Raw genomic sequence first — 10,787 nt, 5'->3', positions numbered from 1 at the left:
TATTTTAAAAATAAATTTTATATTAATTTTATATAAGTTCTCCATTATTGAATGACCTAATATTATTAGAAAAAATAATTAAATATAATTTTCTTTAAAAAAAAATAGATTCATCAATAATTTGAATTAAAATTGATATATCATAATATGTTACCTTATTAATACTGAAAGAAGTGTGAATTAGATAAAAACATTTATACAATTTTGCTTAAATCAACTTTATAGTTCTTGATGCCCAGATTAAATAATAATAATTATATAAATTAAGATAAAAATATAATTTTGTATATAATAATTATATAAATTAACTATTTATTCCTTTAATTAATTATTGATTTAAATAATATATATTTAAAATAGTAAAAAATATTAGAATGTCAATTAAACATTAAAATAATAAAAATATAAAAATATCACAATTTATTAGAATTTTATTTTAATTTTTTAAAATTTTTAATTAAAATTTAAAATGGTAAAAAAATTGATAATTTCAATTAATAAAATTTATTATTTTAAAAAAATACTTTTTATATATTTTATTAGAGTAATTTAATTAAGCTTTATGAAAGTCTCTTTAAAATATCACACTTAAATTGAGAATTGTTTGAATTAATTAAATTTACAGTTTTAATTTTCTTCAACACGGTAGCATCACACATCATGGGGTCACTATTGGCGACTCTGGAGATGCCTTTGCGACACCTCCGACCCACCTTTTATCACGCAAGCGTGACACACGTAATGACCCATTTGAAATTATCATATGTATGGTGTCAGTTTTTCTCTTGTATCAAAATAGTAAAAACTATCGATATCAGCCGGCACAAAATGATATTTCAATCACTGATATAAATATTTAAAAATAAAAGGCTAAGTTGGATTGCTAAATATCTAACAACTAATACGTAGAATTGTCATTAATAGCTTGCAGCCAAATGGTAAAAATGGAGAAAGTTAATAGCTAAATAGAGGTTTAATAAATATTAATTGGAATGGCACTTTATCTATCTATCTACCTTGGCATTGAAGTGATAGGACAAGAATAAAATGTGAGATAAAGAATAAGGTGACAAGGATGAATAATTAATTGGCTAAGATGAGATATGGACAATTGAATAGACTCTCTCAGGGTTCGCCCCTTAATTTTAATCGTTTAAGATGTTTTTTTTTGTGTGCCTAAATAGGAACCATATTAGAATTACACTCGTATAATCAGGCAAATTGGTAACTGACCTATTAACCTGATTATGAATTTGGGACGAACTAGACTGAATCTACCATTGAAATTCATTAGCACATGTGGGCTATTTATAATGGCCACTAGAGCGCATTTTAAAAAAATACAGTTGATCGTCAATGATATGGGATACCAAATTATTTCTACAACGACTGTTCCGTTAATTTATGCACATAATTGAGTGAATTTTATTTTTAATATGAAAATAAAAATTAGAAAAAGGAATGTTTTAAGCTACATTAAAAAACACAACAAGTTACTAAAAATTTGTAAATATAATAGAAGTGACCTTTTTTTAAGTTTAATTTGGTTTTAATCAGATTGTGAAGATTTTAAATTTTAAATTTTTTTTTGAGGATTAAGTTTTTTTTTATATATCTAGTGTTATTAAAATATAAAGTGAGATTCGTATGAAATCAAATTATATATAAAAAATTAGCTATGAAATTACAAAAATAGAAAAGACATTTATAAATTATAAAAAATAAAAAATAATTTGCAACTATATTATGCATTAAAAAAATCAACAATATACTCATTGCCTATGGTGTTTTAGTTATAATCACTATAAATAATTGGAAATAAATTGATCAATAATCTTTCTCACTAAAGATTCAGTATCCCATTATGAAGTAGTATAATGCATTGTTTATGCTAAATGGGGCTTAAGAAATGCTGAAAATACACTAAAAATAAAAGATTTTCCTAGCTATGAGCACATTATTTATTTTAATAAAAAGATAATACCATGTGAGTCCTCCCAAATGATCAATTAAGTAATTAAATAACCAAATATACATATATACATAAAATACATAATTATTAACTAAGTATACAAGATATAATTTGATTGTAATATCATATATATTATCTAAAAATTTGAGAAAATATTAAATATTAAATATTCCTAAACCGAATTGAAATCTGAAAATTTCAGACTTGGATAAGCCTATGGCTATCCATTTGGATGCTTTGGGTAGATTTGGATCGGATTGAAATACAAATTTTATAAAAAAAATCTTAATTTGAATTCGAACTCAATTTTAAAATTCTAAGCTCGAATCTTTTCAAATAATGTGATTAAAAATTATTTCTTTTTTTCTATTTTATTTATAATTTTTTATTTTTATCAGATCATTATTATGATATTAATATACATACAATATCATACTTTTCAAAATAAATTTAATTTAATCTTAAAAATTTATTAAACCTTAAATTCATGTCAATCTAAATCCAACATAATATAAAAATATCTAATCCATCCAATTTAAAAATTTTCAATCCAAATTATATATATATATATATATATATATATGGATTAGAGAGGGGATGGGTATTATCATGGCCATCAACCTATAATTTCACTAAATAGTTATGCTCCGCTAAATGCACGACACGTGTTAATTTGCAGGGGTCCTCTACCCTCATGGTCGTGCTGCCACCTGGATTCACCCTACGTGGCCAAACCATTTCTGGACCCACAGTGTTCGTCGGTGGTCCCATCCCGCACCCGCGTTTTTTTTTCGTCGTTTCCTCCCCGACTCTACTTATACGCCTCGCGTGTCCTCCCATCGTCTCTATCACGCTCTCCTTCCCTCCCTCCACTCTCCCTCCGTTGAAGCTACAATTCAAGCTCAATTATTGAAGGATTTTGATCTTTTTTTCCGTTATTGTTCAATCTTTTTCACTTCCTCTTCCAATTAAATCGCAAGAAGATCCTTCCGGGAAGGTGAAAGCAGAGCAAAAGGATGACTAAACAGAGTCTAGTGATGAAGGATGACATACCAGTCGCAGTGGTCTCTCCGGAAGCCATCTCCGAAGCCTTCCCACATCTCTCCTACCCTCCTCCTCATTCCCCCATGGCTGGTCCCAGCTATCTCAAGTGCAAGAAGCATGCGAGACGCCTCGACCTTGCCACAGCGGGACGAGGCAATTCGTGGATCGAATCCATGATCATACTGTCCCCAACCCACGTCAAGTCATCATCGTCTTCGCAGGCGGGCTGCTCATCCATGTCGGCCGCTGACAACGTCGAGGACTACGACAGCTGGGTGGTGAGCCGACCTCCATGCTTGCCTTTGGATTGCCATTCTTGATTGGAATATAATATAATTAAGCAAGTATTTACATGCAGAAGACGCACCCTTCGGCGTTGAGCAACTTCGAGGATGTGATGGCGACGGCCAAGGGGAAGCAGGTCGTAATGTTCTTGGACTACGACGGCACTCTGTCGCCCATCGTCCTCGATCCCGACTGCGCCTTTATGTCCGATGAGGTGAAAGATCTCTTACTAAATTCTCAATTGAAAATACGAGATTAAAGACTCACTTCTATATATCCTCTTTTACTACTGTACGCCCCTTTTCTTTATTCTTTTTGGGTTTCTATTGGCTTACTCGTTATCTTCCCGTAGATGAGAGAGGCAGTGAGAGAAGTGGCAAGTCATTTTCCCACAGCCATCGTGAGTGGGAGGTGCACAGAAAAGGTACATTTACTACTCCAATTTTCTAACTAATTATTCTTTTAAAACAAATTCTTTTTGGGTTCAGGTAGCCAGCTTTGTGAAGCTATCAGAACTGTACTATGCTGGTAGCCATGGCTTGGACATAAAAGGTCCGGAGGAAGGGGCTTATCACTCCAAAGTCAAGGTATGCATGTCTCTCTTCCTTCGCTGACAAAATCCATAACAACTCGTCTGACTTATTTGGTGACGCAGGCACACGGTGTTCTGTGCCAACCGGCCAATGAGTTTCTTCCCATAATAGATGAGGTGGCCTCCTCCTCCACATCTCAATTCACCTTGTATTCTACCAGAATTTGTGGAGTTCTGTTCTTACTGGTAATTACATTATTTTTTTTCCCTGAAAGGTGTACAAGTCTTTGAGAGAGATAGTAAAGATCATCCCTGGCTCCAGAGTCGAAAACAATAAGTTTTGTCTCTCTGTTCACTTCCGATGTGTGGAGGAAAAGGTAGTAAAAGATGAATATTTTTGGGATAGGCTCTGCCATCTTTGCCGGAGTTGTAAATTTGCTGGCTTTTCTTACTAGCAGAAATGGAGTTTACTTGCTGACTTGGTGAAATTAGTGATCATGGACTACCCCAAACTGAAACTCTCCTATGGAAGAAAGGTAGATTAATCTCAGACTTTCCTAAACTTCTAATTTCTTTTTTCTTACAAGTTAGATCAAATGTTCTTAATATTAATTTATTAGGTTTTGGAGATTCGGCCGAATATTAAATGGGACAAGGGGAAGGCTCTCGAGTTCTTGTTAGAATCTCTTGGTAAACTCTAAGACTATCAATTCAGTCACATATCTCTCTATAACTTACTATAAGCTGAGTGAAAAGGCTTCAATTTTGGCTTTTCAGGATTTGATGGCCATAATAATGTATTTCCATTATATATAGGAGATGATTGCACTGATGAAGATGCTTTCAAGGTATCTTACTGTTTTAGAGATTTTCCAACACCTGTGAGACTACTGTAGATTTTTCACTTAGATATGAGTTAAACTAAATTGGATGTATTTCTTTAATTTGTAGGTTTTATGCGATAGAGAACAAGGCTTTGGCATTATTGTCTCTAAGATTGCAAAGGAAACAAAAGCCTCCTTTTCACTCAGAGAGCCAGCTGAGGTTAAGTTCTACTGATATGATAGCATAAGATTGATATAACATTTAATATTTCTTTTTGTGAACAAAAATAATAAAACCATCCTAAACATTGGCATAATATGAATCTTCTCTACAGGTTCTGAAGTTCTTGCACTGCCTAGTGGAGTGGAGACAATTGTCTGAGGAAGGAAAGGGAGTGAAGGAACTCAGAGGAGTGCAACTCAATATGCAATAGAATGGCAACTCTCACTTGTGTTTTTGCTAAACCTCGTGTGATAATGTCTTGTTCCATTACGGGAGGGGCTCGAAATCTTTCTTGGTTGGTTTCTTGCCACATTTTTCCACTATATTGTATGGGGTATATTTTAACTTTTTCATGTAAACAAATGGAAAACCTGATGATTAATGTAATCTCATATTGTTTCAAATTAATATTAGCGAATGTAGTCGAACAGCACAAAACCAATCAGAACAACCCTTCTCAGTTGTTATAATAATCAACTTCTCTTAAATTAATAGGGACAAATTTGCGCGTAAGCAATTTTAATCAAGAGATATAGCAGTGTTCTAATAATTAACACGTAACCAATTTTAATCAATATATATATATATATATATATATATATATATATATATATATATAGGTGTGATCTCCTGCGCGTTCGCACAGTGCGCGACTGTGCGAACGTGCAGGAGATCGCTCGGTTTTTTTTAATTTTTTTAATATTTTAAATTTAAAAAATTAATTAAAAAAATTAACATTTCCTTACATAAATTTTTAATACATTAATATATCCCCTCAACATATTACAATACTCAATAACTACTTAAATTAATTTTATTTTAATTTTTTTTTTAAAACCAAATACTATAACCTAATTGAGAAGTCTGAACCCTATAAATAAAATCTAAAAAAGAAAATAACTTTAACACTATAATCGAAAATCTGAATCCTAGAAATAAAATTTTAAAAAAATATTTTAATTATTTTTAATTCATAAATTAAAAAAATTAAAAAAAATTAAAAAAAAAAAGAAAAAACAGTTGTTATCCTGCGCGACGCGCACAGTCGTGCACTATGACGTCGCGCATAGTCGTGCACTGTGACATCGCGCAGGATAACAACTTCGTGTATATATATATATATATATATATATATATATTTTCAACATTCAGTACTCCAACTATAAATATCACATCCAAATGAATAGGTTGAGTCGGGAAAGTTAAGTGAGTTGGTCAAGGTAGGTAGTTTAATTGGGTTGGGCAAGTTAATAAATTCTATGGGGATAGATGAGTCAATAAATTCGTTCGATAGGGATAGATGAGTATACTCTACTAATTTTCTCCTTGCTAGAAATATTTAACAAAGAAACCCCTTATATGTTCTTTACAAAACAACACAAATATACAAATACTATCAAATAGAAATGAAATGAACAAGTTTACAAAAAAATTAGCTTTGATAGTAATGTGATGGCGTTCAATTACTTTAAATCTGCCTCTTAGAGTCTGAAAATGCAATAACACTCCTCCAAAATCCCTAAAAATTAGTGGTGAAAACCTCCATGAAGCCCTCTATTATAGTCTTCAGGTCACGATTGATTTTGATATATCAATTGACAATTCATCACCATCAATCAATTGCATCATTAAATTTAACTGTTGCATCTGCAGAACATCTCTTACCACCTCTAGTTTGACTATGACTATTCAATTGTTACCGTTCATCATTCGATTAATATCCAACCGAGTTCTGTAATAGTGTCAGCAGTTGACTATGATTACTCATCAATCAATTGATCCCAAATTAATTGAGTTGTTTAGTCGAGTTCAAAACATTTTATTCTACAATAATATTAGCTGACTATTACTATTCATCACTCAACTGATTTATGTAACAGTTGAGTTTCAAATTTTCTATTCACTGTTATAGTTTCCCATCAGTGTCTGTTATTGTTTGCTGTAACAGTAAACCGTAGAAACACTATAGCAGAAACCTTAAGCATTGTAATAAAAACCCTAAAAACTATAGAAAAAACCCTAATATTGTTCACAATGTTGAAAATATTATTCACACTGAATACATTGATACCAAAATACTCTCATGTATCTAGAACTTCCTTGCATGATTAATATAAGTCGACCCTAACTTATTAGGGTCTTATCCGTACCTAGTTTTATATTGACTTTAACCTACAAGAGCTCCCTTTACCCAACATCTGATCAATTTTAACTTGTTGGGATTTCTTCATTACCTAGTATCCAATTAACCATGACCTGTTGAGATTTCATCGTTGCCTATCATTCAGCCAACCTTGACCTGCTAGGATGTCTTATTTCGTGCCTAACATTAGGTCACCCTTGACTTGCTAGGACTTCACTCTCTCGTGCTTAACATCTGGTCCTCCAAAACTTATTAGGACTTCTCTTATTCTCAAGTGTCTAGTCAATTTTAACCTACTTTGACTTTATCCTTGCCAACTCATTGTTGAACTTCAAACCACCAAGTATCTGATATCTACTAAAAATCCTTGATTTAGGGATGAAGTTTAGGGTTGAAAAATTTTTGTTCCAAATTTGCAATAATTTAGTGACAAAATAAGAAATCGTCGCTAATTAGCAATGAAAGAGTTTTGTCACAAATTAACAACAAATAATATTTTGTAGTCAAATTCATTGCCAATTAGTAACAAAATTTGATATTCATTGCAAACTTTGTAATGAATTCCAAATTCATTTCAAATTTTACAATAAATCAATATTCGTTACAAATTTTGTGATGAATTCCAGATTCATTGCAAATTTACAGCGAAATCGATATTCATTGCAAACTTTGCGATGAATTTAGAATTCATCACACAAGCTAGCAATATGTATGGAATTGATGCAGCCAATTTTGTGATGAATCCATGGATTTGATGTAGAATTCAGAATTCATCGAATAAGCTTGCAACATATTTAGAATTTATGCAGCCAATTTTGCAACAAATCCATGGATTTGTTGCCAAGTCTGTGATGAATCCCTCGATTCATCGCACAATGGTCAAAAATTAAAAATTAAAATAAATGTGTCTAAAATCGATAGATAGATCTAGAGAGCTCAGAATGACATGAAACCAGTTTCTATATATTTATATAGTTTTTTTTATTATATCCATGCCCTCCTATTATATTTGAGAGGTGTCATAAGATAATCGCCTTATTAAATATATACTATTTATTGGATAAATAAATATTCACTATTTGAGTGTATATTTTATATGTGTTTGATTAGATCTTAAACTCATTTACTAAATATCCGCAATACGATTCATATCATGAGAGAACTTGTGATTGAATAATTACTAATGAGCATTTCTACATGTGTAATTATGAATATATTAAAATCTTCCATAGTCGACGGATTGATATGTTCGAACATCATCGATTCTATGAGACTAGTACGGGTTTTACTTCTTGATTTAACCAAGCAGTTGTTTCTCACAGGCTAGAGACATTGAGATGTCAAGAGTTAAACGTGGATGCTAGTTATGATAACTAGTTCATTGGAGTCATTTTTTGTAAGACTTCATATGATTCTCTATATATGTGGATATGTCAATGAAGCTCTTACTACAACTTAAGTGTGAGTTTCCTTCGACTTGAGATATTCAAGTCATCTTAGTAATGGAGTCTTATAATTTGACATCTTAAGCAAGCATCTCCAAGGAGTGTTGATGTGCATAGATTCTATACACTTTTATGCATATTTTGATGTACATTCACATACTTTACACATGCTTTATCTATGCATTTTTATACCCCTTGTCTTACTTTCAACATAATTACTTTTTTGTTTGGAGACATGATCTTTAGGCATTTTCTATTGACAGGAGTCAAATTCGAAGAAAAAATGATGTTCATGGTCAATCCAAACAGTAAATGAAGGAAAATGATACTGGTTGTGTGACCTTACATGGCCGTGTCAAAGGAGTAAGGAGGATGATGACTCTGGCCGTGTGAAACTACACGGCCGTGTGGCTTCACCAGAGAAGGAACAAGGCACGGCCGTGTGAACCCACACAGTCGTGTCACCCCACTTGTTCGCACTGGGAATCCTGTTCTGTGTAAATCCCCTGTATAAAAATTTATACGAGCACAGAACCTTTCCTAGCAACCCACATGCTTGATCAGACATGTGTTTGATCAATCAAGCAAGTTCTCGATTGATCAAAGCACACCTTGATTGAAGCACAAGATCGCTGGCCTCTTGTGTGTTGGTTGCTATACGGAATATCATATTGGTTCCCCTGTGCAAAAATTTTGTACAAGTCTAAACCTTTACTAACAACCTATTGTGTTCTTTTGAAATTAAATTAGGAATTGCAAACAGAACTTAACATTATTGATTCCAAATTTAACTTATTTGTTCTTAGTGGTTTAAACTTGGATCGTAGACGATACTTAACATTATTGATCCAAATCCACCCATGTTACAAATTCAATTAAATATTAATTTCTAAAATTGGCTTCCAAGACTACATGGCGAGGTACTAGGCCTTCTTGGGTATAGGATCATCCACCACCGCCTAGACAAAGCCTTTTAAAGAAATTTATTATTTAATTTCCTTATAGTAACCCTAGGTTCAACCAAAAAGAACAATCGAATCACAAATTCGAAAAACAAAAAAAAACACAAACTTGAATCACAAATTCGAAACCTAGAATCATATGCCTCTTGTGTTTGGTATTTCAAGATCTAAATCCACCCATGTTACAAATTCAATTAAATATTAATTTCTAAAATTGGCTTCCAAGACTACATGGCGAGGTACTAGGCCTTCTTGGGTATAGGATCATCCACCACCGCCTAGACAAAGCCTTTTAAAGAAATTTATTATTTAATTTCCTTATAGTAACCCTAGGTTCAACCAAAAAGAACAATCGAATCACAAATTCGAAAAACAAAAAAAAACACAAACTTGAATCACAAATTCGAAACCTAGAATCATATGCCTCTTGTGTTTGGTATTTCAAGATCTAAACAAAAAGGATGAACTAGTCATGATGCGCAAACTAATAACTAGTTATACCTTTTGTAGCTTATAGACTGTTGACCTCCACAAGTGTACGGAAATATCGTAAGTAATAATAAAAGCTATCATATTCACAGGGACTGGAATAAGCACTAAAGATGTCTCAACGTGAATTAGCTAAACAACTAATCAATCGGTTTTCAAAAGTTAAGAGCAACTATGAAAGGAAAACAAAGAAATGAAAGAATAAGAAACAAGAATAAGGGCAATGATAAAGGAATGTTCTAGGAGTTTTGGTTTCTTTGTAATGTTATTCAATATAATGATCTACCAAATCTTATTTCTCAATTGTCCATCATTTGTAGAAGGTTGTCGGTTCCCTCTTGCAATAGACAACCGACCTAGGACTGAAATATATCTAAATGCGATCAATTAGGAATGAAACTTATGTTGTCCTTACACGGGCTTGCCTATCACGTGCGTCCCTCGGATAATCAACATAAGAATTCATCACTTCTCAACCTCATTAAGATATAAAGATTAATGTATACAATCTATCCTACCCTCTTGAAATACCTAATTTCCCCTTCAAGATCGTCCCTCAAACGTCCTTACACGGGCATGTTCCTGTCACGAACGCCCCTCAGAAAATCGAATGACATACAATCTCTACAAGATCCACAAGATATATAAACATTCAATCAAGCATGGTAATTAGGCACAAACACAACAATCCACACAAGATCAAATAGATACAAAATAGGGCAAAATCATAAAAATAGGAATTAGGCAAATCCACAAGAGTTTTACATCAAATCTCTATTACAAATACTCCCTCCATCCTAGAACAAGAGATCTAATCCATAAAACAAGGAAAGAAACCCGAAGAATAAGAAAATACAAGCATCTTGAT

At 32.5% G+C, this 10,787-nt stretch overlaps 1 protein-coding gene across 1 annotated transcript; it reads left to right on the top strand.

Moving 5' to 3' along the window:
• The first annotated feature begins 2,835 nt into the window (after positions 1-2,835).
• LOC122000086 (probable trehalose-phosphate phosphatase 6) lies at positions 2,836-5,303 on the top strand. Its single transcript, XM_042554633.1, has 11 exons — positions 2,836-3,294; positions 3,375-3,515; positions 3,654-3,725; positions 3,790-3,888; positions 3,957-4,010; positions 4,109-4,210; positions 4,292-4,369; positions 4,454-4,523; positions 4,611-4,681; positions 4,785-4,877; positions 4,993-5,303. The coding sequence occupies exons 1-11, from the start codon at positions 2,989-2,991 to the stop codon at positions 5,089-5,091; spliced, it is 1,185 nt and encodes a 394-aa protein (XP_042410567.1). The 5' UTR covers positions 2,836-2,988; the 3' UTR covers positions 5,092-5,303.
• The last annotated feature ends 5,484 nt before the right edge of the window (positions 5,304-10,787 follow it).

The sequence above is a fragment of the Zingiber officinale genome, chromosome 7A (genome assembly GCF_018446385.1).
Source record: "Zingiber officinale cultivar Zhangliang chromosome 7A, Zo_v1.1, whole genome shotgun sequence".
Lineage (NCBI taxonomy): Eukaryota > Viridiplantae > Streptophyta > Magnoliopsida > Zingiberales > Zingiberaceae > Zingiber > Zingiber officinale.
Note: the sequence above shows the minus strand (reverse complement) of the source record. Positions and strands in the feature narration are given on the sequence as shown.